This window comes from Eurytemora carolleeae, unplaced genomic scaffold (assembly GCF_000591075.1).
Source record: "Eurytemora carolleeae unplaced genomic scaffold, Eaff_2.0 scaffold869, whole genome shotgun sequence".
NCBI lineage: Eukaryota > Metazoa > Arthropoda > Copepoda > Calanoida > Temoridae > Eurytemora > Eurytemora carolleeae.
This window is the reverse complement of record NW_019396769.1, coordinates 1-26,981: the sequence shown is the minus strand read 5'-3', so window position 1 is coordinate 26,981 and position 26,981 is coordinate 1. Positions and strand designations below refer to the sequence as shown.

General features: G+C 33.5%; 4 protein-coding genes across 5 annotated transcripts; all 4 read left to right on the top strand.

The window, feature by feature from the left end:
* Positions 1 to 1,148: 1,148 nt before the first annotated feature.
* On the top strand, positions 1,149 to 8,016 carry LOC111708467 (protein transport protein Sec23A). The gene is made up of 15 exons (XM_023481844.1): positions 1,149 to 1,271; positions 2,907 to 3,033; positions 3,185 to 3,334; positions 3,504 to 3,621; positions 3,737 to 3,840; positions 3,926 to 4,157; positions 4,360 to 4,466; positions 4,532 to 5,320; positions 5,393 to 5,480; positions 5,659 to 5,771; positions 6,148 to 6,271; positions 6,640 to 6,724; positions 7,128 to 7,194; positions 7,445 to 7,528; positions 7,752 to 8,016. Exons 1-15 carry the CDS (start codon positions 1,165 to 1,167, stop codon positions 7,797 to 7,799), a joined length of 2,343 nt encoding a protein of 780 aa, XP_023337612.1. The 5' UTR covers positions 1,149 to 1,164; the 3' UTR covers positions 7,800 to 8,016.
* A 568-nt stretch (positions 8,017 to 8,584) lies between these two features.
* On the top strand, positions 8,585 to 16,993 carry LOC111708469 (zinc finger CCCH domain-containing protein 11A). Its single transcript, XM_023481848.1, has 14 exons — positions 8,585 to 9,008; positions 10,047 to 10,095; positions 10,364 to 10,564; positions 10,815 to 10,945; positions 11,517 to 11,599; positions 12,040 to 12,104; positions 12,173 to 12,259; positions 12,406 to 12,577; positions 12,751 to 12,852; positions 14,174 to 14,271; positions 14,546 to 14,692; positions 14,826 to 15,169; positions 15,385 to 15,434; positions 16,595 to 16,993. The coding sequence occupies exons 1-14, from the start codon at positions 8,929 to 8,931 to the stop codon at positions 16,711 to 16,713; spliced, it is 1,728 nt and encodes a 575-aa protein (XP_023337616.1). The 5' UTR covers positions 8,585 to 8,928; the 3' UTR covers positions 16,714 to 16,993.
* A 642-nt stretch (positions 16,994 to 17,635) lies between these two features.
* LOC111708468 (zinc finger protein 2 homolog) lies at positions 17,636 to 24,767 on the top strand. 2 transcript variants are annotated; one of them, XM_023481846.1, is made up of 16 exons: positions 17,637 to 17,827; positions 17,900 to 18,017; positions 18,106 to 18,222; positions 18,343 to 18,458; positions 18,776 to 19,141; positions 19,195 to 19,284; positions 19,839 to 19,889; positions 20,487 to 20,564; positions 20,714 to 20,784; positions 20,937 to 21,037; positions 21,455 to 21,600; positions 22,378 to 22,544; positions 23,153 to 23,225; positions 23,580 to 23,688; positions 24,176 to 24,287; positions 24,520 to 24,767. In XM_023481846.1, the coding sequence occupies exons 1-16, from the start codon at positions 17,789 to 17,791 to the stop codon at positions 24,587 to 24,589; spliced, it is 1,824 nt and encodes a 607-aa protein (XP_023337614.1). In that variant the 5' UTR covers positions 17,637 to 17,788; the 3' UTR covers positions 24,590 to 24,767. The 2 variants fall into 2 exon arrangements, with proteins under 2 accessions (XP_023337615.1, XP_023337614.1); XM_023481847.1 differs by lacking the exon at positions 19,839 to 19,889 and having other exon boundaries at positions 17,636 to 17,827.
* Position 24,768: 1 nt separating this feature from the next.
* Positions 24,769 to 26,898, top strand: LOC111708472 (uncharacterized). The gene is made up of 4 exons (XM_023481856.1): positions 24,769 to 24,937; positions 25,914 to 26,028; positions 26,258 to 26,297; positions 26,423 to 26,898. Exons 1-4 carry the CDS (start codon positions 24,771 to 24,773, stop codon positions 26,896 to 26,898), a joined length of 798 nt encoding a protein of 265 aa, XP_023337624.1. The 5' UTR covers positions 24,769 to 24,770.
* The last annotated feature ends 83 nt before the right edge of the window (positions 26,899 to 26,981 follow it).

Genomic DNA, 26,981 nt, shown 5'->3' with positions numbered 1-26,981 from the left:
AAAAATCTTGGAAGTTACATTCTTAAACCATTTATTTAATTCAAATTTCAGTTGATAAATACATTAGTAACACGGTAACACCTTTGCCCAATTGCTTAGTCGTGCTCCCTCAGATAGTATATATATCTACATTCTAGTGCTCTAGCTGAGCGTAACCATCGTGCGACGAGTGTGACTTTTGTAGCACGACTAGGTTTCTAGCATATTGGGGACAATTTTATGATAAAACTAAACAAATCCCAATTTTTCGCGAAATTTTCTCATTTGTTTTCTCTCGAAATTCCGCATCGTATTAGCTAGTCCTTTCGCATGATTATTTTCGCGAAAAAATGCGAAAGTTTGTGAAATTTGAAGACATTTCTTATTTTTTCGAGAAATTTTTCGTTCGAGCTGAAATCCCTAATCACGACTAAGAAATTGATTTTACTTTTCCTCATTGCAGAGGTGCGTACTCAAAGGGGGGACTATGGGGGCTCAGCCCCGCCCCCTCCAAATTGTTTAGTGAAATCTATGGGTTTCAGTTTTTTTGGGGGGGGACAACAGTTGCTGAGCATCCCCCCTTGAATAAAAAAAAATGTAAGCCCCATGAACGTCCCTTATCTCAATTATGAAAAATTGAATAATAATATTTAGAAGCGAAACTAGCTGAGACATTCAAATTATTAACACTGCCGCGTAAAATTTCACCTAATTCACAATTGACACGTCACCTCTTTTGGTTTCAGTTTCATCATTTCTTGATTCATTTTACAGACTTACAGTGTTGGAAGAATATGGCATTGTGATGGAAATATCGTTAACGTGATAATAAAGGTGTTAATGCTACTGCTAAAGTAACTTTGTTTAACAGTTATCGAAGTTTTGCGATCGTATCGTTAGAACCAATTTCTGGAGCCGTTTATATGTCCATGGTCAATGTCAATGTCTCTTAACACAAATAGTTCCTGATTCGAATGTTATTTGCTCTTCATAAAAATTTTGATGGTTAAGAATTGTCATCCTTAGTTTAAGTTGATTTCAAGATTATCGTTAAATCTTTATTGATAAGACGAGTATACAAGTTTGATTAGATAATGTATTTAAATATTAGATCGATTGAGATTTTTCACAGAATAGTTTACTTAACTTCACGAAGTCTCTTATTTTAGATTTGAAATCAGTAATATGTCTACAGCGCAGTCCTACCAGGACTTCATCCAGGCTCAAGAGGACAGGGATGGAGTTAGGGTCAGCTGGAATGTTTGGCCGAGTAGTAGACTAGAGGCAACCAGGTTTATAATTGTAATATATTATAAAACTATAGGCTAAAATACCAGGGGCTTATATTTTCCCTAAAACTCGTCTTTTGCAAATGATTTCTTCATCCGGTTAGCGCCAGCTTCTTTTATGGGAAAATAAACGAAATGGATAGAAAGTATAAACTAGGATGAGAAAACTAGCTTTTTCATGTCGAATTTTTCATTCCCCTCCCTCCTCCCTGATCTCCATAAATCATTAGCAATATAAAATATACGCCCCAGTGATGTGCCTGCCGTGCGTACCCCAGGTTTAAAATTTTATTCAAAGTCAAATGAAAAATGAGAAATAGACTCCGACAATGAAAGATCGAAAAATTGGCACACATTGAAAGATTGGGTTGTAGGCTTCTTCCTTATATCGAGATCAAAAGTCAATATCAAGAATTTGATGCATAATCAGTAATCACTGATAGAATGTCTTGATTTAAATTTAGTTTAGATTTTACTTTCTCTAAAAATCTTGTTTTTTATTACGCAAGTTTTTATGCAGTAAATGCTTAACAATTTACTTTGATTTTAATTTGAGCAAATGGATGCTATCTCATTTGGACTACTGCCGTTTGAACTATTGTTCATTTGAACTATTGTTCATTTGAACTATTGTTCATTTCAACTACTGCACGTGGGACCACGTGAGTAGTTTAAATGAACAATAGTTCAAACGAGTAAATATATTGCTCATTTGAACTATTTTTTAGTTCATTTGAACTATTTTCATTTGAACTATTAAAATATTATTAATGAAATAAACAAAAAATAGTTCAAATGAACATAAAAATAGTTCAAATGAAAAAAAATATTTCAAATGAATAAAAAAAATAGTTCAAATGAACAAAAAAATAGTTCAAAAACAAAAAAATAGTTCAAATGAACAATAAAATAGTTTAAATGGACAAAAACATAGTTCAAATGAACAAAAAAATAGTTCAAATGAACAAAAAAATTGTTTAATTTGAACTATTTTTTACCTAACCTAACCTAACCTTTTTTTTTTGTCCATTTGAACTATTTTTTAGTCCATTTAAACTATTTTTTTTTTCATTTGAACTATTTTTTTTTTCATTTGAACTATTTCATTTGAACTATTTTCATGTTCATTTGAACTATTTTTATGTTCATTTGAACTTTTTCATTTGAACTTTTTTATGTTCATTTGAACTATTTTTATGTTCATTCTGTGTAATGTTTATCATAATTAATTGTCATGAATATAACTTTATGAAGATTATAAAAAAAATTTTAAAACTGAATTGGGGTAGAAAAATAGTTCAAATGAGCAAGAAATGCGTTGATTTAAACTACAGGATATGACGTCATGTCAGTAGTTCAAATGAACAATAGTTCAAACGAACAATAGTACAAACGTACCATAGTTCAAACGGCAGTAGTTCAAATGAGAATCCACCGAGCAAATGTCTTAAAATGAGGATGATGTTTTAAAACTGAAATCAAGAGCTGAAATGCGGCAACTGTTTCAAATTAGAGATATGATCGAAAATGAAGTATGAACAAAAACTAATTATCACACCTCATTATCGTGTTAAAATTTACACGTATTTCCCATGGTTGTCCTTATGGCTATCCTGTTTACCCTCCTGAATATTCTAGGATGGTTGTCCCCCTGGCTACTCTGTATACCCCCCTGAAGGAGAGACCTGATCTACCTCCTATAACCTACGATCCTGTAACCTGTGCCCGTCAGACTTGCAAAGCTGTTCTCAATCCTATGTGCCAGGTAATCCAGTGGTTAAAATAAATATTTCTGTAAGATTATTACTTTTTTTCAAAACTTTATTTTAATTTTTAAAATTTTTCAATTTCATAATTTAGAAAAATATTTGACTTTCACTAAGATTATTAAAAAAAAGATTCTTCTTTTTTTCTAGGTTGATTTCCGAGCTAAACTTTGGGTGTGCAACTTTTGTTTCAACAGGAACACTTTCCCGCCCCAGTACAGTGCAATATCGGAGCAGAACCAACCTGCTGAACTCATCCCTCAGTTCAGTACACTAGAGTACACAATTACTAGAGCTCCGGTAGGTTTATTCATGGACTCCTTCATCATTATAATTTCCGATCAAAGATTTGATCATAACAAAGTATTTGACGGCTCTTCCGTTATCATAATTTTGGTTTCAAAGTCTCTAGTTTCGACATTTTTCAGAATTCATTCGAATTTTAGTGGATTAATTTTTTGTTTATTAGGTTATGCCCCCCGTATTTCTGATGGTTGTGGATACATGTGTTGACGAGGAGGAGTTGAAAGCTCTGAAAGAATCTCTTCAAATGTCTCTCTCCCTATTGCCTCCGAATGCGCTCATTGGTAATATTTAAAACTAAGCTAGTATGATTAGAATATGCGACTTCTATTGTGGAATTCTCGAAAAAATCCATTAATTAATGTACCGAAATTTTTTATTGTAAATTTTTTATTTCAGGTTTGATCACCTATGGAAAGATGATTCAGGTTCATGAGCTCTGCTGTGACGGGATCAGTAGATCCTATGTTTTCAGAGGAACCAAGGACTACACTGCCAAGCAGGTAATAATAATAGTATATAAACTATTAATCATCATTCCGTAGTTTCAGGTTAAAAAGTAAGTTTTAACAATTTTTTTCATTTTAGGTTCAAGAAATGCTTGGAACTTCAAAGGGCCATGGAGCGGCTCCCGGTGGAGCTCCTGGACAGCCTCGAGGTCCCGGAGGTCCTATGGGACCCGGAGGACAACCACTACCTCCGGCAAACAAGTTTCTTCAGCCAGTTCATAAATGTGATATGTCCCTGACTGATCTACTTGGAGAACTACAACGAGATCCTTGGCCCGTCAATACTGGGAAACGTCCTCTGCGTTCTACAGGTCAATATTATATCTAAACTTGATTTGATTTGGTATGTGGGAAGGGAGTGGGGTGCGAATATGTCGCACCCTCAAATTTTGAATTTATGTCTCGCAATATTCGTAAAACATTGGATATCTAGAGGTTTCACATAGTGAGTCTGTCCTTGACGATTTTTATCTATTTCTGTAGAAGAATTGAATAGCAACTAAATTGTTTCAGGAGTGGCTCTCTCGATTGCTGTTGGTTTATTAGAGAGCAGTTATCCTAACTGTGGAGGACGGATAATGTGTTTTGTTGGAGGATCTTGCTCCCAGGGACCAGGACAGGTAAGATTATCATGACCATTTATCAGAAGAATGTGGGAAATAGTTTTCAATAAGTTTCTTATTAGGTTGTTGATGATGAGCTAAAGCATCCTATTCGTTCTCACCACTCTATAGAGAAGGATGAGGCCAAGTTCTTGAAGAAGGCGACTAAGCACTACGAGGCCTTGGCTAAGCGTGCAGCTGAGAACGGTCATGCAATTGATCTTTACAGTTGTGCTCTAGATCAGACAGGATTACTGGAGATGAAATCTTGTTGTAATCAGACCGGAGGTTTCATGGTTATGGGAGATTCATTCAACTCTGCTCTCTTTAAGCAAACATACCAGAGAGTCTTCTCCAAGGACGCAAAAGGAGAGTTTAAGATGGCCTTCAATGCCACCCTTGACATTAAGTGCTCCAGAGAGATCAAGATTAGTGGCAGTATTGGTCCCGCCGTCTCCGCGAACAAGAAGGATCAGAGTATCTCTGAGGTTGAGATCGGAGTAGGAAACACTAGCTCCTGGAAGTTCTGTGCTCTCAATCCCTCCACTACATGCGCCACGTTCTTCGAGGTGACGAACCAGCATGGAGCTCCTATACCTCAGGGAGGCCGGGGCTGTCTACAATTTATTACAACATATCAGCATGCTAACGGACAACGGAGAGTGAGAGTCACAACTGTCGCTAGGAACTGGGCTGACCCCGCCACCGCCCTGCCTCATATCGCCGCTAGTTTTGATCAAGAGGCGGCGGCAGTATTGATGGCTAGAATGGCGGCATGGCGAGCGGAGAGTTCTGAAGAAGGAGCGGATGTATTAAGATGGGTTGACAGGATGTTAATCAGACTCTGTCAGAAGTTCGGAGAATATAACAAGGTTGGGGTTTATTTCAATTAAAATCGATTCAAATTAATTTTATTTAAAATTACAGATAACTTATATTTTTAGGATTCTCCTGATAGTTTCCGTCTACCGGAGAATTTTTCTCTTTATCCTCAATTTATGTTCCATCTTAGAAGATCACAATTTTTACAGGGTAAGGAACTTTGACGTTGGTTATCATTTTCAAAATCTTGATTTATTAACCTTAAAAACTTCATAGAATTGATTAAAATCTTTTAAATAACTTGAGCATGTCTTGTTCGTAAAGTCTATATTTTTCGCCTTCACAAACATTGCAAAATGGATTTCGAATTAAATCTAATTATTTTCAGTGTTCAATAATTCTCCGGATGAAACAACATTCTACCGAGGTTGTTTGAACAGAGAAGATCTTACTCAATGCCTAATCATGATCCAACCCATCCTTTACAGTTACAGTTTCCAGGTACACTCGGATACTTTGCTTAGGATCCATTTCATTTTGATGCTGATCCATCCTTTAATGAATGGATTCGGATCGGGCCCTGAATTTCTTTCTATTTCCATAAACAATTTAGAAAAATTTATATTTTTTTGAATTTTCTTATGGTAGAAACTTGATTTAACATTTAACGATATGACATAAGAAACTGTTAGGATGGCTCGTCGGGGTCTTCTCAGATTAAGTAGTCTCTTAATTAATAATTATATATTATAATTTTTGTCCTTAAGTAAAGAAATAATTACGTTTAATAAGGGGAAAGGGATTACCTTGAGAAAGTCACTAATTCGACGTGTTTCTTCTCTTCTTATTTCAAATAATAATAATTAATATTACTCAGGGTCCCCCCGAACCTGTACTACTGGATACAAGTAGTATCCAGCCTGATCGGATCCTTCTCTTGGATACTTTCTTCCAGCTTCTCATCTTTCACGGAGAAACTATTGCTCAGTGGAGAGCTGCAGGTAGAGATAGTTTAATTCTATAATTAATTGAAAAGGTTTCATTTTATATCTTTCCCTCGTCCATGACCTTAAATGTCTGAGATACCAGATGCAAACTAGACCCGGCTGGGAAACTAGCCCCGCCAGCATTCTAATATTTGTTCAACGCAATTCTTTGGTAATTTGCTGAAGGAAGGTGTTCAGACCGGTATAATGGCTCAAATTTGATCGCGAGTCCGACGTTTGGCTAAATTTTGTCGGTTTATCAAGCCTTGATCTAGAAGGGATCTTGCTGGCATGTCACAGCAGATCAAGGAACTGTTAGACATTCCCTGGCTCCTTGACTTGATTTAATGACCTACATCAGATTTATTTTTGTTTGATATCAGGATACCAGAATCAGCCTGAGTATGCGAACTTTAAACAGCTCCTTGAAGCTCCTATTGCAGATGCTCAGGAGGTTCTTCTGACAAGGTAGGTTTTTAAATTTTATAATTCAATACTGAAAAAGATCATGTAAGGAAATGCAAATAAAAGGGTAGATATCATCAAGATAGTATTCAGATTTTACATGTCCCTCCGAAAGAGTTTTTGTCTAAAATATAAAAAAAAATGTTTATATAGTGATTTGATACTTAGTTATCTAATTTGAAAGACCGACTAATCAATATTTCTCCTGAAATTAATGAACTCTTATTTTTGAGCTCGTCTTAATTCATGTTTATTTAGTTTAAAAGTTTAAAGATTCGGTATGGTGTTAACACTAATTTAGAGGATATCAAGATTAAATTATCACAAATTATATAATTTTTTAAAAATAGTTCGGTGATAGTTAATTGTGTAAATATATAATATACTTCTATTTCTTGAAAACTAGGTTTCCTGTTCCTCGATATATTGATACCGAGCAGGGTGGAAGCCAGGCTAGATTTCTTCTGTGTAAGGTGAGATCTGTTTTAATTCATTTATAATCTAAAGTAAGGCACTGGACGCTTATTTTATAATTTTTTAAAAAATAATAACTGAATGAAAAAATGAAGGATAACAAAATTTCTAAGATAATTCTTACGAAATTTTTAGATTTTTTCGTAATGTAAAAATTATTTAGCCAAAATTAAATTTTTTACAAGCAATTTCTAATTAAAGAATAAAAGTATCAATAATTAGTCATAATAAATCAAAAATGATATTTAGGTAAATCCTAGTCAGACCCACAATAACCAGGGTTGGGGTGGAGCTGATGGAGCTCCTGTTCTAACGGATGATGTTAGTCTTCAGGTAAACCCGGAGAATATCAAAGATCTATTAAATCCTTAAAAAAATGGCTTTCTAAAAGAAGAGTCAGATTTCCTTTGCAGGTTTAAGCTTTTCTCTACACCGCGCTGAAATATTGAAATTCTGCAAATTCGAATTACATATAACTGCAAAAAATTGAAAATTCTAATTAACAGGTCTAAAAAATAGTTTTCTCAGGCAATCTAAAGATAATATAATATTTTAGGTTTTTATGGAACATTTGAAGAAGCTTTCTGTATCCTCTCAAGCTTAAAAGGATGGGTACATGCCATGGTTCTCCTTGGAGGAAAATTGCTGAGAAGAGAGATGCTGTATTCCTGCTAAGAAGCATCTGACCATTCAGTCCTTTAACAATTATGTACTATGTGATAACTTAATAGTATACAGTTTTAATATGCTTTTATTTATTTGAATAATTCAAGATTATATAAAATTTATAATTTGATGTTTTGATGAAGTTTTATTTCAGACAATATGATTTAAGGAAGTATGAAAGACCACATTAGAAAGATAAAATGAAAGGATAGAAAAAATAATTCTTAAAAATAAAGAAGAAAATGTTTAGCCTTAAAAAATTTTTAAGAGAAACATTTCCTCTGCATATTTGTTTAATATTCAGATTAATGAACGGAGCATTAATATATTATCATATAATTTAGTTATTGTTTTTATTTATCAGTCTTGCATGTTTACAATACTGTTAAGAAAATATTCCATATTCGTAGATACACGATACAAAAAGAAACTTGATATTTTTAAAACTCCGTAGTTTTTATGCGAACGGCACAAGTACTTTTAAACCCATTTTTTTTAGAACTTTAAAGTTGTATTTTTTTTAAACTTGAAACAATTCAGCCATTCTTGCAAATCGAAGCTAGCTGTAGCATAAAGCACAAAAATCAATAAATTTTCATAAATATTTATCTGTTTAATTTTACCTTTTTGCTTTTAAATTCTTTTAATGATTAAGGTTGTCGATGTATTTGAAGTTTTAACATATAAAGGTTAATTTCATGTCTCGTCGATGTTCATGTGGTTAATATAATTATCTTGGTTAGATCTATTATAAACTAGATCAATTTAGGTTTTCTGATTATTTTAAAAGCAATACTTTTAGTATTGTAAATCAGCTTATTTTCTCGTAATGACGGAGATTCATTAGCTTGGTAATTAGAACAGCATTGTGACAACCCATTTACACCATCATTTACAACACAAATTAAGAACTTTAAAGAGAATTAATCTTACAAAAGCTTTGATGCCATTTTCATTAGATAAGTAGCATTTATTAATATAGGTCGTGTCATCAAAGTAAAATCTTTTAAACATGTTTCCCGGCCAGGATTTATCTAATACGATAATATTTTCTAGTTTCAGATCCAATGGGACCAGGATATAAGACTGATGATTGTTATTTCTATTACAACTCAATCTGCTCCAAGGGATATGATTGCCCTTACAGGTACTTTTATACAGGGTTACCAACAAAGGATGAGACTGTAAAGACGATTTGAAAGTCTTCAAATAGGACTATCCCCAGTTTGATTAAAGTCTTGTGCCTTAAATGTATTCCTAATGATTTGGCAAAGAATGAAGGCAGTTTATAGTTGCTGGGAGGGAATCGTAAATATCATAAAATTAACAGGATATTCCTTCTCATCATTAGTGACAGAGGTTTCAAACATCTTGTAATAAATGAAAGGTCTCGAAAATTAATTGGTATTTGATTGTTTCTAGTAATTTGTATCCGCACTAACTTAATATATTAACTAGTTTCTTTTGTTTTTGACTCTAACATCACTCTGTTTATCAGTGTTTAATCCTTTCTCTTCAACTGCTGTGTTTACATTCCTCCCACAGTGTACAGTACACAATTTGCGTATATCTGAGTTGGGCGTTCCTGGTCTATATATTTGTTGGTTTCTAGTAATTATGAATCTAGAGATTATATAGAAATAATAAATTTTTAGATTTAGATATCTGTGATTAAATATTTATTGTTGAAAATCTAGCCTTACAGACTAAAGAATACCGTCCCTTAAGGCATCAATATTTTAAATCATACGAGATTGAAAAATAAAAGGAAGTTATCTTTAAAATAATTTCCCCTCCTAGAATTGATTCTTCTGAATATGTTATAAATTTTCTTGATCAATATCCCACCCCCCCCATTAAAACTCGAAAATAAACTTTTTATTATGATTTTTAACTTTTGTTAAAAGACTTATTTTGTCCAGTAAATTTGAGAGCTTTAGCCTCTCTTCTTTAATCAGTAAAAGTTGTATTTACTCGATCTCCACACTTCTGTTTAGGCTCAAAACCCAATATTAATCAAGAGCTTGAAATACCATTCTATAACTTAAGCACATACCCGCATTTTTTGTTTGAATTTATTTGATATATCTTCTCTCTACAGTAATCATAGACAGAAATGAAAACCTTGTTGTTAGAAGTTGAAACGTATTCTTCTCTTCTCATCCTTTAAATGTATAATATTTAGACACGAAGCGGCGGCAAGGGGATCCGACGTGACATGCTACTATTGGCAGGTACGGTACCTGGTTGAGTCTTATACAAAACGGCGGTGTCTAACAAAATGTCATTATTCTAAAGCAGGAGATGGAGGGGGGCATTTATTAAACCTTTTAATCGACAATTGGTTATAAAATCGTTACTTTTCTTTAAAATAGTTCTTAAATTGGTCGATTTGCCTGACCATTGTCTCTTCCCGTAAACTGAGGATGGTTGATTATGGAACATGTTGAATTGATATGAAAAATACAAATACATATTAAATATATTATTGAAATATTTTAGACCGTTGGATGCACCCGACCTAACTGTTCATTCAGACATTCGGAGTTGTCCAACCCTGCTCAGGGTGCTTATAGACATACGGAGCTATCCAACCCAGCTCAGGGTGAGAGGAGTAGTAAGCAATGTTTCTGGGAACTGCAATCAATGGGCTGCCAGAAAACTCAGTGTCCCTTCATGCATGTTAAACCAAGGCATCACCAGGTAATACACATGTAAACAATGTTCGTGGAAGTAAAAACATGCAAACAATGTTTTTGGAAGTAAAAACATGTAAACAATATTTGTGGAAGTAAAACCATTTAAACAATGTTTGTGGAAGTAAGAACATATAAACAATGTTTGTGGAAGTAAGAACNGGAAGTATAATTGTAAATATATATTGTCTAGATACAAGCTGAAAGTGTGAAGCACCCTGATTGTGGAAGTATAATTGTAAATATATATTGTCTAGATACAGACTGAAGGTGTGAAGCACCCTGATTGTGGAAGCATAATTGTAAATAAGAAGAAACTAGAAGATCTGCAGCAGATACTACCTGTTCATGTTGTACCCTCAGAAACTGCAGAGAAGAATAAACCTAGGTAACGAAACTGAATATTATTTCTTTCAATTAGGCAGATGGGAAACGATATCTTATAAAACCTTGGAAAAAGATTAAAATCTTTGGATAATGATTGGTCTCTAGACTTGTGCGGAAAATTCTTTATTCCATTCAAGAATATTTTCAAGTGTGATCCCCCCTTTTCACGCGGGAGAATGATTAAGAAAATGAAAAATTGGCAGGTTTTTTCACCGTTTTTTGATAATTTTTACCCAAAATATCATTTATTTTCCCTTAAGAAAAAAATCTTTACTTTCCTCACATGCTGGGGAAAAATTATTTTTAAAAGTGAGGGACTCTAGGGAGGGGGTGGGGGGGAAATGGTTTTTTAAAGTAAATGTACATCGTTGTAATTATGAACTTTCTGAAGTGCCCGGCGTTGTCCGTAGAAAAAATGAATTTAAAATAAAAATTCGATTTTTGAAAAAAAATAAGTCCATTCGTTCCAGCCGTTTGGCCAGTTATAGTTAACATACAAATATATATGAGCGAACAGTTTTATCATATAGATTTCAATATTTTCGATGCTGCTTAAATTATTTTTTTTTCAGGAGGGTTGTTGTACCACCAGGAACTGGAGGGTTGGCTAGGAGAGCTGTAACCGGAGGGATAAAGAAACGGTTGGGAGTACTAGGTAACAGGGATAACTGTTATCGTACTTTAATTAATCAATGTTAAGAATACTTTTTATCTAAGAACTTTGGAGATATTTTGTTGTCCTAGAAAATGTTTTGTACGACATCGTTATTCAAATAACTGGTATTTGTATGGCAATGGCATAGTAAGGGACTGTCTTGCTAACTTTAAGTAACCCTCACTTTATCTGATTAGTAATGTGGAAGATATTGTCGTTTTACTATAGAAGTAATATGCAACTAACTTTTATAGAGAAACCACAGTTGAGAATATCAATTTTAAAGTTAGAAAAATAGACATCTCATTCATTCTTTAGCATACAAAGATTTTAATGTTATCGTTGTGAATTGGACATGCCATTTTATTAATTAGGAGTCATTTGAAATTACGTCTGCAGTCCCTTTAATCAAATTAAAGCTTGATTGATTTGATTTATAGGCCTGGTAAAGAATAGACTTGGATCTAAAGGAGAAGAGATAAACAATACTAGAGAATCCTCTCCGGTAAGTTTTTGCTCATCATTTCGTTCCCCTGGATTTAAATTTTATTATTTTTTTTTATTATTTTTTAGGATTTAGGGGAGGAGAGCTTGGAAGAGATAGAATTGAGGAATACCGCGATTAAAACCATTGATCTTAGAAACAGATTAGATACCAAGGTATTCATTCTTAATTTAGCATTAACAAAAACCTATTTTGCAGTAAAAATATAGGTTTGAAAATCTTTGTGTCATATTCAATGATAATGATGTTCTTTCTTTTAACTTTCGCTAAAAAACGTTCTCATTAAAGTTTTCCTTTTAAGGAATCCGTCCGATCTCCCTCTCCGAAAATAAATTTTCGTCCGGCTGTGATAAAGATGAAAAAGTCCAAGAAGTCCAGGAAGGAAAGCACAAAGCACGAGGAAAAGACCAAGAAAAAGAAGAGAAATGAAATGTTGAGAATCAGCGAAAATGAAGAATTTTTAAAATTTACAGGTTTGTTTACCTTTAAGATAAAGAACTTGGTAAGAAATTTGGTTTCATTTATTGAATAGAAAAGAATAAACAAAATAAAGAAAATGCTACACTCGTGTTATTGTTGATAATTTATCTATTTATTTAATCAACCTAATCTATCTTGAAGGATAAAATAGATTTAATATTTCCAGAGAAGGACGTTGTGAGCTCTAGGTTTATCAGAACTCGTCCTGAACTAGATCTTCCATCTGCCAGTGATTACTCAGACCTAGATACACCCCATGGATCTCCAGGTTTATAAAATTATTTTAAGATAATTTCCTAGACCCTGCTCTAGAAAACTTCTTAGACCCTTCTCTAGATAATTTCTCAGACACTTATCTAGATGATTTCCCAGACCCGTCTCTAGATGATTACCTAGAACCTTTTTCTAGATGATTTCCTAGATCCTTCTCTAGATAATTTTCTAGACCCTTCTCTAGAAAACTTGTTAGACCCTTCTCTAGATAATTTTCTAGACCCTCTCTAGATAATTTTCTAGTCCCTTTTCTAGATAATTTTCTATACCCTTCTCTAGATAATTTTCTAGATCCTTCTCTAGATAATTTCCTAAACCTTTCTCTAGATAATTTCCTAAACCCTTCTCTACATAATTTACTAGACCCTTCTCTAGATAATTTCCTAGACCTTTCTCTAGATAATTTCCCAGACCTTTCTCTAGATAATTTCCCAGACACTTCTCTAGATGATTTCCCAGACCCGTCTCTAGATGATTACCTAGAACCTTTTCTAGACAATTTCCTAGACCCTTCTCTTGATGATTTCCTAGATCCTTCTCTTTTATAATTTTCTAGACCCTTCTCTAGATAATTTCCTAGCTCCTTCTTTAGATAATTTTCTAGATCCTTTTCTAGATAATTTCCTATACCCTTATCTAGATAATTTCCTAGACCCTTCTTTAGATAATTTCCTAGCTCCTTCTCTAGATAATTTCCTATACCCTTCTCTAGATAATTTCCTAGACCTTTCTCTAGATAATTTCCCAGACCTTTCTCTAGATAATTTCCCAGACACTTCTCTAGATGATTTCCCAGACCCGTCTCTAGATGATTACCTAGAACCTTTTCTAGACAATTTCCTAGACCCTTCTCTTGATGATTTCCTAGATCCTTCTCTTTTATAATTTTCTAGACCCTTCTCTAGATAATTTCCTAGCTCCTTCTTTAGATAATTTTCTAGATCCTTTTCTAGATAATTTCCTATACCCTTATCTAGATAATTTCCTAGACCCTTCTTTAGATAATTTCCTAGCTCCTTCTCTAGATAATTTCCTATACCCTTCTCTAGATAATTTCCTAGACCCTTCTCTGGATAATTTTCTATACTCTTCTCTAGATAATTTTCTTGACTCTTCTCTGGGTTATTTCAATAATCCTTCTCTTCATTATTCTTTTAATCATCCTCATTCTTATTTTCTCTATTGATCTTCCTTGATAATTCATTTTATTTTGATCTTTATTCCACCTATTTTTTCTGCTTCATTACTACAAATTATTTATCAACCCTTGTGCTTATTTCAGTGTAGTATATATTGATATCCTATCCCTGTTCTAGATCCTGAGCTTATCTCGGTTATAAGTCGAACCAACGGTATGCATGCCGATACTAGGATCTTCAGTAAGAGTGCCAAAGCAAGGCTGGGAAAACGTAAGGTAAAATAATGATAATTCTTTAAGAAAACAGTAAAGAGGGTGTTTCGTAATGGTTTCAGAGACTGTTATTATTATTTCCAAGTTCCACATTCCACAAGAGAAATCTTAGTAAATCTTTTTAATAAATCCTAAATAAACTCTTGATAAAAAATTACGAATTTTGCATCATAGCGATAAAGGTATAACAAGTATTGATGTAAGTCGTTAATGAACTCGGTAACTGGAGGTCTACTGAAATTTAGTTAAACATTTGATAAAAAAATTAATTTTTCAGGCAGATACAAGTGTTGACAGTTTGACCAAGTCAAAGATTCTCCAGGTACCACGAACAACTGAGAAGGGTTTAGATGTGCAGAGGGTAGAGAGGAGACCAGTATCCTATGCTGCCAGAGTATTCGGAGGACTAGTATCTTCAAAGAAGGGAGAAACATAATCTTTTATATTAATTCCAGCTTTTTAATTGATTTACTTTCAGGTTTTTTGTTTGTTTCGATTTTTTTCTTCGGTTGGTTTTACGATTGTTTTCTTAAACGATAAAGATTATAAATCTGAAGTTGGAGAATGAAAGTGAACCTGTTGAAACCAAAACTATCCGTCTAGTCGATAAGGACGAGGAATCCTCAACTGAAGATCTCCTTCCAGCCAAATCTATCTCAGTTAGCCCGGGGAAAGTTTCGAAAAAAGAGAAAAATAGGGAAAAGTCGAAACTGAGAAAGCGGTCAATTTCTCAGGAGTCGGAAAACAACCCAAGCCCAAAAAAGAGAAAGAAAGAGAAGAAGCCCAAGAAAGAAAAGAAAGCAGAGAGAAAAGGGAAATCTGAGAAGGGTGAGAAGAAGATGAAGAAAAGTAAAGAAGGGAAGAAGAGAAGGATTAGTAGGGATAGCAGTAAATCTCCAAGGTTAGTATTAATTTTTTGGTTTGATAAAATAATTTAAAAAAAATTTGATTTTGTTTTTAAATTAAGGATTTTTATTCATTATTTAAAATGGAAAGCATCCTAATTTCTCTGAAGTTTCTAAAACCATTGTATTCTTTTTTATCTCAATCCCTTTTTCCAAATAAATTCTTTAACCTGATGGTGTTTAAAAGCTTGATTTTAATGATTCTGTTTAGTCCACCACCTGGAGTTCATCGAGCACTATCCTCAGATAAATTAAGACCAGGTAAGAATGTAAAAACTTTTTTCTAATTTCATTCCTTTATCATTGTTATTAATAATTAAGACTAAGACTTAAGGGGCAATTTGCGCCTGATAATTTTTACGTTTTTTGTTTCATACAGTGTGTAGAAGCTTTAACTTACGATTTTTGTGAAGAATTTATGAAAACTTTTTTTTTCTCCATAAATTTTTTTTGTAGGAAAGGTCCTAAATAGGATAGAGAATACATAAAGTTCTCCTAGCGTAGATTATTTGTCAAGTTGAATTGTCATTTTTGGATAAAATGCTTTTTAGCAGAGACAAATTGTTTTCTGTATATACAGTACAGCGAGCTGGTACTCTTGTACATTCACTACACACTACACTGAGCTGGGACTCTGGTACAATGTACATTGTACATACACTATACAGTACACTGAGCTGGGATTATTGTACATTCACTATAAACTACAATGAGCTGGGACTCTGGTACAATGTACATACACAATACAGTACACTGAGCTGCGACTCTTGTACATACACTATACAGTACACTGAGCAGGGACTCTTATACATTTACTATACAGTACACTGAGCTGGTACTCTTGTACATACACTATACAGTACACTGAGCTGGGACTCTTATACATTTACTATACAGTACACTGGGCTGGTACTATTGTATATACACTATACAGTGCACTGAGCTGGGACTCTTGTATTTTGGATATCAAGATCAATGCTTAATCCCGAAGAACTAAAATTAAGATTGAAAATGTATAGTTTTTATAGATCCTCAAATTAAAAGTGACCATAGTGGATATCTAGATCTGTGGATCGGGATTATAAGTAATAAGTATCCAATCCAACACAAAAGTTCCCAGCTCTGAATTCTCTACTTCATTGGATGTAATCTACATTGGATGTAATCTACATTGGATGTAATCTACATTGGATGTAATCTACATTGGATGTAATCTACATTGGATGTAATCTACATTGTAGGTTGTTAGATTGTGGAATAGTGGTAGAAACTTTTAAGTAAAGAATTTCTTTGAAATGTTATGATCTCAACTTCTAAGTTGGGCATTTGACTTTGCTGGGTTTTTTTTTCGGTAAAAATCTATGAAAATGTAGTTAATTTATTGGAAAATATAATTTTTTAAAAAAATATCTATTATTTAGAGGACAATAAAGTGAAGGCTGATGAGGCTGAGTTGGAGGAAGAAACGAAGGCTGAAAACACTGCAGGGAGGGGAGAAGAGGATATCATGAAACAATTCGAGGATTTTATAAATGAATAAATCTTAGTACCACACTTCCTGATCCTAGTCGGAATATGAAGGATCATTAAACTGTTAAGTTGTTTCACATGCATAGCAATGCCAATGTTCAGGGCATTGTTTAAATTTAATCAAAGTGCACAAAGCACTATTAGTCCAAAGTTCATTTGTGCCTTGTGAAGAAATATATCTTGCTTAACAACCCATGTAAACATTTGTAAAGCTTAGTATTCAATTTTTATGTGTCACATTTATCATTGAAATGGAGACCGCTGACCAGTGGAATCCTGTGAAAAAGAAAGATGAATATTTTTCATGTGATTTTTTGTTGAATACATATGATGTTAAAAAACAAATGAAAGTCGAAGACGGAGAGAAAAAATGAAGATAAAGGATTTTTTTAAAGAACAAATGGAGACGAAAAATAGTTTGTGATTGATTCTTTAAAAAGTTCTGTTTCCTGTACATTTCTAGGAATGTAAAATATAAATAAAAAAGTTCTTATCCTTGTAGTCCTAATCATAACCTTTCTCATCCTTTGGTATTATATCCACGTTTCTTCAGACATCATAGATAGCTTTGGCAGTTGATTTGGGGGGATGAATTGAATCTTTGTCAGGAAATCATTTATCTACTCGCAGTTCATCAGCGAATTTTTAACCTTTCCTCGGAATCCTCAAGCCCCTAAACGGGGAGAGTAGGGATATGATAGGAATTTGTCCAGGAGGGGCTTAACGTTTTTCTTCCCTATAAGGGTAGGACTTTGCATCCATTGGGAGCAAAACCCCCCCGGAAAATTTCACTGATTCAGGGGAGGGCTGAATCCCCATAGCAACCCCCCCCCCCCCTCCTCCCGAATACACCTCTGGAGTCTGGCCATAACTAATCGTCTATGAAGGCGTCGCCCTAGAAATGCTGAAATAATACGAGTGTTATTCTGTTTATAGTAGTCTGAATGTTTCCTGAAGTAGAGTGAATCTTAATTGCATTTTACGCTTTCCTGTCTTGAAATTTTCTGTAATCAAAATGTCGTAGAGATATAAATCTCTGAAAACAAGTCTTGTTAATTACCTTTTTTATTTCGATTTTAATAACAATGGCCGCTGGTGAAATAGCATTGAGAAGAAACAAGGAGGTAAACACCAAATTAGATGAATAAGCTCTTTGTAAATTACTGAAATTAAAAGATTTATACGAACACTTCTAGGCTGAGCTGTCTGTGTTGATTGAGTTAAAGAATATGGTGAGGAACGGTATTGGGGTTGATCTAGAATTGTGCTGCTCAGACGGAACAGTTCCTTGGTTCTCGTCTTTGTTAAGTACTGGTATATACCTATACAATACATTAATACTATTTTCCTTATTCTCATCTACAACTTATTCAATTAAATTAACTCTTAACGTGTATTTTAGTCAGTCCTTTCCTTCGTTCTCTAATGGTTGAGAATAGCTCTGATCCAGGACTGATATCCGTCCTACTCCCAGATATTCAGACAAGTGATATTAAACTGGTTCTCAACTCCCTGTTAGGTAGGAGCTAGTTAGATATATATACTAGCACGATCAGTGTAATCTCACTCACTCATTATCTCCCCCCCCCCTCTGAACAAAAACTTAGCCTATTTGAGGCATGATCCATGTTATGATTAGAACTGGAGGATGCTCCCCTGCTCCTGGCACCTGGAGAACAATTGGATTCTCTCCAGTGCATTCTAAACCTACTCTCCATCTCAAGTCTGGAAATGGTTCAGTCAAAAGACAGTACGGTAAGGAGAATTTTAAACAAATTATTCGGATTTTTTTTCACTTGAAAAATGTTTACAGGGTTTATAATTGTTTATTGAAAATATTGCCCCAACGTAATTGGTCAACTAATCTACTGATTAATGCAAGATATGTGTCATTGTGTTCTTTTAAAATTAGAGGGATGCAAATGTTCTACATAAGTTCTTTAAATTTAGCATTGAGAAGAGATAAGAATGATCTACATAAATAACATTTAATTAAACATATGTTGGAATAAAATATTAAAATAATTTTATACATTTTTCAAAATACAAAGAAAAATTTAGTAAATATCTAGGATGTTCAGAAAGTAGATAAATGTCTATACTCCAGGAAGGTTAAAGATGATGATAAAGACGGTTTAGACAATCCTAACGATATTGAAGATAATCCTAGCAAGGTTGAATACGACGAAGATGAGAGTATGGTGGATGAATCTGATTCTCCCTCCGACCCACCAGTAGACGAAACACCTGTCTCTACTCCCCCTTGGCGGAAGGTTGGACGTCCTAAGAAAGGTTTTGAGATGGACCTGAGAAATGAGAGCAGGTTTATAATCCCTGTATCCGGGTCTGATGGTAAATCAACCTATCAATGTGCTGAATGCAGTGCATTCTTTCCAAGAAAATGGTCTATGTTAATGCACGTGAGATCACATACCAAGGTATTTTAACGTGTCTCATTAAAAATTCATTTGTTTTATTTTATGCTTTGTAGGATAAACCCTATCCTTGTGAGTACCCGGAGTGTGGAGCAAGGTTTGCACGTCAGCAGAATCTATGGAGACATAAGAAAACTCACACAAAGGTTAGAATATGCTATTATTATTATTTGTTCTCTTCTGGTAAAATTATTATTATTCAAATCTATATTTGGTTTAGAAATGTACAACAAATAATAATAAATATATAACAGCTAACGTTTATGAAATTTTGATAAAAAAATAATCAAAAAAATTCTGGAAGCGTTTCATGCACTTGTTAAATATATTAATAGATATTCCCTTGATAAATCTGATAAATTTTCACTAAGAAGTTGAGAGCGAGATTTTCAAGAAATTTTCTGCTTTATATAGTAAATAGTTTGTTCAAATGGAGCAGACAGTTGCATAACGAAAAAAATAGTAAAACCCCAATTTTATTGGTATAATTGGTAAGTGTATACGGCCACTTGTTTTGTGAGTGAAAATATAAATATAATCAGTAGAAAATCTTGAGCAAAAATTATATAACTGGAATGATTTTGGAAGACATTATAATTACGTACTGAACTGTTAAAATCTGTGTGTGAGAGCATATTTGTGATAAATTATGATATTAAGGGGATGATAGATATTAACCTAATTATATACTACATACTAGGAGAAACCTCACAGATGTACAGTGTGCGAAAAATCATTCTGCGAGAGAAAGGAAATCCCAATATACGTTAAAATTGATTGAATGAAAATATTTAAAGCCACTTTAGTGGAAGAAATTATTAACCTCATTCTCTCCGATAAACCGAACTTTTATTGGTCATAGTTTTGAAAATTCCGACCAATGGGAGGTCAATTAATTTTGACTGATCTCTCATTAGTTAAAACTTGATTCTTTAGGAATCAGATTATCTCCCCGCGAGGACTGTAAGCGTAATTTCAAGTGACCCTCCATGCAAAGATGGCAATGTCCGATTCACAATAATACCCTTGAAATCTTATGTGATCAAATATTGGGAAGATAGCGTCCTTTTTCTGACGCCAAAAGTGTTTATTTCTTTGAGCTTCTCCATTGTTTCTTATAAACAAGATATTCGCAAGTCATTTTCGTAGAGAAACCGCAAATGAAAAATGCAGTTAAAAAACTAAACAAAAAACGTTTATATCTAATTCTTACTTGATCAGACAAAGGTTTTAAGGGTACCGTTGTAGATTGGGCATTGCCATGTTTGCATTGAGGTTCACTTTAAATTACGCTTATAGCTTAAAGATAAATTATTAATTAATATTATAATATATGGCATGATACCAGGACATAAATACACATCTACAAACTCACTATAGAAGAAGAGGGGCGAGGATACTAAATAAAATACCGGATAACCGTCAGGTATCCTAATTTGAATAATTTATATATGCCACTAAGATGATCAAGGATCTTTTATCCGAAGGGTTTAGTTTAATAGTTTTAAATTTCTATTATCTGATTTGAGAATTAACAAGGAACCCAGCCCAGAACAAAGCAATCAAAGTTTTCAGATGTTACCGTCTTCTCCTGTACACAGCTTAGAATCAGCTTTAAAATCAACATCTTCCAAAGAATATTTTAGGTAGGATGGAGCATCGTGATTTTGTCAATTTTTGAATCATCTAAATTATTTTTTTTTCCTTTGAGTCCGGATATTGAATTTATGAAAAGTTGACGAAGTTTGTCAAAAGAAAAATCTATTTTATCGCAAAAACAAAGCTTTATATTTTCTAGTTCGGAAAACGATAAATTCAATGAACCAGGACAAGGATTGAATACAACTAGCTCGGTTAATCTCAACATCAAGATAAACAGTGTTGAGCAGGGAAACAGTGGTAAGAAAATAAAGATAATAAAAATCTTTGAATTCTTTAAACCAACAAAATTCTAAAAAAAACCTGTTATTAATCTGTTAAAATGCTGTACGCGTAACTTCAAGTAATCCTTTATGCAAAGATGGCAATGCCCGATTCACAACGGTACCCTTGAAACCTTTGTCTGATCAATATATACTATAAAAAATAATGTCCTTTGTTAGACCTAAAAGTGTTTTAATTCTAACGTATATCTTTACATTCTCCTGCAGAAGAAATGCGCAAGTATATTTGTAGAGAAACCACAATTTCAAAATATCAGTCTTAAATTTATAAACATTGATATCTAATTTATACTTTTAAGGGTACCATTGTGAATTGGACATTCCCATCTTTGCATGGAGGGTCAATTGAAATTATGCAAACAGTCCCTTTAAGATTCCAGTTTGATCTGTGAGAAGCAGAGACAGGATATCAATCAACTAGAAACCAGGTTCCCATGTACTGTTTGTGGAAAAGTTCTTAAAAGACGAGCAAACGTGGATATACACATGAGGCTTCACACCGGAGATAAATCATATTCGGTAATAGACGATCTAATCTTTATTTCTTTTTGATTTCAAGTATTTACAAGAAGATCTTATCTGAGCTGAAAACTTTAGAATGGTGGATATCGGGATTAAGGCTTAATCCACTCTTTTTCTTAATCTGCAGATTAAATATTGCTTGTTCTCCACTCATTTTTAATCTCCAGATTAGTTATCCGATCTGAGCTGAAAACTTTAGAATGGTGGATATCGGGATTAAGGCTTAATTCACTCTTTTTCTTAATCTGCAGATTAAATATTGCTTGTTCTCCACTCATTTTTAATCTCCAGATTAATTATCTGATCAGGATTAAGGATATCCCATTCAAAAGTTCCCATCTCAGGATTAAGGATATCCCATTCAAAAGTTCCCATCTCAGGATGAAGGATATCCCATTCAAAAGTTCCCATCTCTGATACAGCGGGACGCGTAAAAGAGTGAAGAAGGAAGATGAATCTTTTGAGTCAAGAGCTGCCGATCATAGCAGTGTCGATTGGGATGTTTTGTTTCATCCAATCCTGTCCATTTCAGGACTAAGTTCTGGTTACTATCTACCTTTCAGAAGTAGTTTTTAAGTTAATATAGTCCAATGAACATTAAGCACATCAAATGTGCACAGTGAAGTTGTACACTAAGTTGATTTTCAAGCAACTGGAAATTTACATCAAATACACATAACATTGCTGAAATGTCGTCTTCCTATTCCACATTTTTATGAGTGGCTCTGTAGTATATCTAATCTTTATTTTGTTTTGAATAAGATCTTTTTGAAGTGTGACAAATGTGCGTGTTCCTACTTTACTGGGTCAGCTCTACGTAATCATGTTCTGAGTAAACATGGTGGAATTAAACATGAGTTCCTCTGTACTATCTGCGGGAAATGTTTTAAGAAGAAGGCGAACCTGGAATCACATATTACAATTCATACTGGGGAGAAAAAGTAAGAGATAACATTATTGTACGAATTCTTTTTCCACCTAATAATCGCTATTTTCCCAGCAAGTCATTTTTCTAAGTTTCTAAAGGTTCCGTGATTATTATATTTTATCTATCTATCTTCAGTTTACCTAACCTAGTTGACCACTGTTCTACGGATTGAGTATAATATTATGATCTCAAAATTCTTGAAACTGTGAAATTATAGAACCTTTTGTTTTATTTTATAAATTAAGGGGCCATACGGGATATAAAATCAGAACGACAAAGGCAATAAAACGACTTCGGCGCCGATGGGTTCATTTCAGGGAGTAAGGAATAGAAGGGAGATACAACTGACGCGGTTCGCCCTACCATATGATTTTACATGCTTTGCAGACGGTACTCCATTTGTATAAGAAATATTCAGAATAGGTTATTGTATACGCAGTAAATGTACATCAGACAAATATTTCTTATACAAATGGAGTATCGTCTGCAAAGCATGCATAATCATATGGTAGGGCGAACCGCGTCAGTTGTATCTCCCTTCTATTCCTTACTCCCTGGTTCATTTGTTATTGATTTTTGATATATTTGTTTTACTACAAGTTCTATCAATATCTTGTTCAGATATGCCTGTCCTCATTGTGAGAAAAGGTTTCGATCTCATTCTGTTTATCAGAACCATCTCCGGTTTCATGGGGTAGGTTTTAGCCATCTTTACAGCGATCAAAAATGTTTAATCTTGACATCATTTTAAGCATGGTTTTGAAATAATTTATTAATAATAATTTTTAAGAAACATGAGGATTTATGAATTGAGTTATAATAGTAAGAGTAAAACTTTTTATCGAAGAAGTCCAATCGTTTTTGCACCAGCCAATTACCAATATTCATCATAAAAATATAGATAAAATCAAAACTCTTTTTGTAACTTACGAAGTAAAAAAACCATAGAGCATTAGGGAGGTCGATTTTTCAATTCCTTCCCTATAGTTTCGCCCTTATGTTAATAGTTGATCGAATTCATCCTTCCAATCCGTTGATTTGTGTTTAGGGAAAAAAGGAGTTTGTTTGTCAATATTGTGGTAAAGCATTTATGCAGAAATCCCATTTATCTAGACACACCGCCACCCATACTGGGGTAAAGAAGCATATTTGTCCAGGTCAGATTTTTTTTTTATTGTTTTTATTTTAAGTCGCATCACAAAAATATTTATTGAACGCAAAACAACATTTTTTAATACATAACTAACTAGAGTACGTTCAAATAACACAATCATAAATTTAAAAGTTTTTGTGGATTTACAGTTATTCTTAGAGTAAAAGTAATTCCTAGAGTCTAGACTTAGAGTTACTGTTTTATTTAGAGTTATTCCTAGATTAAAAGTTATTTCAAGATTTAGAGTTATTCCTAGATTTAGAGTTATTACTAGATTTAGAGTTATTTCTAGATTTAGAGTTATTACTAGATTTAAGTTATCTTAGATTTAAAGTTATTCCTTGATTTAAGTTATTCCTAGATTTAAAGTTATTTCTAGATTTAGAGTTATTTCTAGATTCAGAGTTAGTCCTAGATCCATGTAAGAGAAATTCCTTCAGTATACATCAAAGCTGAATCATTAATATTAAATTTCTATTTTCTGTGTTTAGTTTGCTTCAAACCTTTCATCGAACCTGGAGATGTAAAGAAACATATGAAAACTCACCGTGAGGAATCCCAGGGGATACCTATTATTATTCCAAAATCAGGAGTTAACATTAGGTAAGAAGAAGTTACAGAAAACAAAATTATTAATTCATTTTACAACTCAATTTGTATTACTAATGTTGATTTTTTTTCTACTTTGAATTAAAATTTTTATCTTTGTTAATAGTAGTTTATTCCGATGAGGGGGGGGGGGGCTTTCAGATTTCTTACCGTATAGCTTTTAAGAAAATATCATAATATTCTTAGATGTGAATTTCAATTGTTCCTGTATAGAATAATATTTCAGTCTGAAAGATGAGAACTCTGGAATTATTTGGTCCGGACCTGGAGAATCATTTCAAGAATCTTTCATCTAATCTAGGATCACCACGATTCTTAGTCCTTTGATCTCCAACACAGACCTGGTCATGTGATCATATGTTAGCAAATTAATCTTAATATGTTTTTAATGACTAGTGACGATGGACAACAATGGCTTTCAAATATTTCTAAACAAAAAGTTGAATTTAGCAAAGAAAAGTTATTTTTCAGAAATCAATGCCAGAGGAAATGGTTGGGTTGAGTAGGTACACTAGTGCTTTACTCCAGACAATCCATGAATTAAGTGAGAATGATGAGTTCTGTGAGTTGGATGTACAGTGCATGGATGGAACTATATCTGTTCAGGGAATAATATTTGCTGCAATCTACCCTGCACTAAATAGGTATTTTGTTAAGAATGTGTTGGGAGCTAAATAAAGGGGGAAATCCTACATCGACATGTTGGCCGAAAAGAAACTTAGAAAACTCTACAAAAAGTTTTATTAAAAAAACGACTTGAATTTTGCATCTGTAAAACTTTCTTGTTACAGTTAGATCGAAAAATAAATTATGTTGATTATCTATTTATATCATTGCTTAGGATCCATTTAATTTTAATGCTGATTCGGATCCACAATGGAAAAAATGGATCCAGATTCGGATCCAGGTCATCAAACTTTCGATAAGATTTTCTGATTTTTTTAACATAAGACAAATTTTCAAATTAATTTTCTTCTTTTTTCGTTTATTTTAATTAAGCATTAATGAACCATTCAGCGATAAGCAAAGTTTTAAAAATTTCTATTTAACAGTTTAGATTTGAATTTCAAGAGTAAAAAGTTTTTTTCCCAGTTTTTGATTGATTTGCCGGATCCTTAGCACTGATTTTTACATTGTATGTCCGATCATAACTCATAGGCCCGTTACCGATTTGCCTCAAATTTTGCTTGGGGAACTCAAGAGAACCACGGGAATGTTTGTTAGCTTGGTTTGAGATTTCAAGTGGAGTAACTTGGGCAACGACGGGCACTTGAGCTATTATAAAATAAAAATAAATCATCTTAAATTTGATAGGTATTCGAATTAGGAACCAAATTAAAAAATTGTTTGTTCAGAGTCAATTTAAGTTATTATTAAACTAGCTTGGGAACTTAGCGCTGCCCAGGATACTCCCGCCGTTTACCCGCACTTAAACGATTTTACAGGGAAACTAATATATCGCTTTTAATAGTCTTAAAACCAATAGAGTTCCCCAATCAAAATTTCAGGCAAATTGGTTTAGGGATTCCTGAGTTATGATCGGACAAACGAACAGACAGACTGACAGACAAACAGATATTACAACTTTATAAATATAGATATATGTTAAATACTGTTAAGATATTGCTCTGGTTCCCTTGATGGTTACTGTCTGATTTTTCCGGATATTTCTTGTGCAGAATTCGTTCTTTTTCTCCGAGTTCTTCTCAACCCAACATTAACAGGAGTAGATAAGGTACAAGAACGAGCCAAACAAAGTAAGAAATTATTCTTAAATCTGTTCGTCGGACACAACTTTCCATTTTTTATGGTCAGTTTTCTCAGTTATTCAGTGGTGTCTTTCTTGTTAATCCCCTTAAAAAACTTCAACCCTTGAATTTTGAAGTGTTAATTGTTAATGTTTAGCCTTATTAAAAACTTTCATAGTTTATTTTTTATTTTTTATCATGAATATTTAGTTTCAGGAGACTCTAGATGCATTAAGAAATATAAATTGTACATTAGGAATGTTTATTAAATTTGAATTCTCTTTCTTGGGGGAAGGGGAGGGGGTAGGCATTCCATTATTAAAGGTATTTTAATTTTAACATTATTATTATTTTCAACAATAAATATAAACGTGACTATAGGTTTAAATGTTACATTTGAGAGCATAAAATTTGAACCTAGCGAACCTGTGGATATCACGGAGGAATCTGTTGACGTTGTTGACATGGATGATGGGAGTGGCGGAGAAGAGATATCTGGAGATACAGAACCCCTCCGGAGAAATAGGTTCCTAGAGAACATGATAACAGATACCGGAGCCAGATACTCAGACCTCGACAATCTTTGTATATTTTTCGACGAGAAAACCTCAACTATGGGGAAGAAATGTCTGTTAAATCTAGGGAAAATCGACATTGATATAGTAGTTGATGAAGTTTTGACAGAGAATTTCTGTGATCAAGAAGGTAGACTCGTCTGCTTAATCTGCTATAAAATCATGGGACAGAACGAATTTCAGGTGGGTTTATCACTTTATGTGCGTTTTTTAATTTCAGGGCTTGACCTTTTTTACATTGACAATATTGATCTGTACAAAGATTTTTGCATCTTCCTTTAACAAGGAGATTTGACTTTCTGACCCCCAGAACAATTTTCTTTAATTTGAGTCCATTGTTCTTCAGGTCATCGGTCAGAGATATT

What these genes read in the sequence shown, in the direction of transcription:
- LOC111708467 (XM_023481844.1), top strand. Translation starts at nt 1,165, where the DNA reads ATGTCTACAGCGCAGTCCTACCAGGACTTCATCCAGGCTCAAGAGGAC. An exon ending in TTCTCAATCCTATGTGCCAG is followed by an intron (nt 3,034 to 3,184) that starts GTAATCCAGTGG and finishes CTTTTTTTCTAG; the next exon opens with GTTGATTTCCGAGCTAAACT. An exon ending in ACACAATTACTAGAGCTCCG is followed by an intron (nt 3,335 to 3,503) that starts GTAGGTTTATTC and finishes TTTGTTTATTAG; the next exon opens with GTTATGCCCCCCGTATTTCT.
- LOC111708469 (XM_023481848.1), top strand. Translation starts at nt 8,929, where the DNA reads ATGGGACCAGGATATAAGACTGATGATTGTTATTTCTATTACAACTCA. An exon ending in CAAGGCTGGGAAAACGTAAG is followed by an intron (nt 14,272 to 14,545) that starts GTAAAATAATGA and finishes TTAATTTTTCAG; the next exon opens with GCAGATACAAGTGTTGACAG. An exon ending in CTCAGATAAATTAAGACCAG is followed by an intron (nt 15,435 to 16,594) that starts GTAAGAATGTAA and finishes TCTATTATTTAG; the next exon opens with AGGACAATAAAGTGAAGGCT.
- LOC111708468 (XM_023481846.1), top strand. Translation starts at nt 17,789, where the DNA reads ATGGCCGCTGGTGAAATAGCATTGAGAAGAAACAAGGAG. An exon ending in CATTGAGAAGAAACAAGGAG is followed by an intron (nt 17,828 to 17,899) that starts GTAAACACCAAA and finishes GAACACTTCTAG; the next exon opens with GCTGAGCTGTCTGTGTTGAT. An exon ending in CCGGAGATAAATCATATTCG is followed by an intron (nt 21,601 to 22,377) that starts GTAATAGACGAT and finishes ATCTTTTTGAAG; the next exon opens with TGTGACAAATGTGCGTGTTC.
- LOC111708472 (XM_023481856.1), top strand. Translation starts at nt 24,771, where the DNA reads ATGCCAGAGGAAATGGTTGGGTTGAGTAGGTACACTAGTGCTTTACTC. An exon ending in CATTAACAGGAGTAGATAAG is followed by an intron (nt 26,029 to 26,257) that starts GTACAAGAACGA and finishes ATTTAGTTTCAG; the next exon opens with GAGACTCTAGATGCATTAAG. An exon ending in AAATATAAATTGTACATTAG is followed by an intron (nt 26,298 to 26,422) that starts GAATGTTTATTA and finishes ACGTGACTATAG; the next exon opens with GTTTAAATGTTACATTTGAG.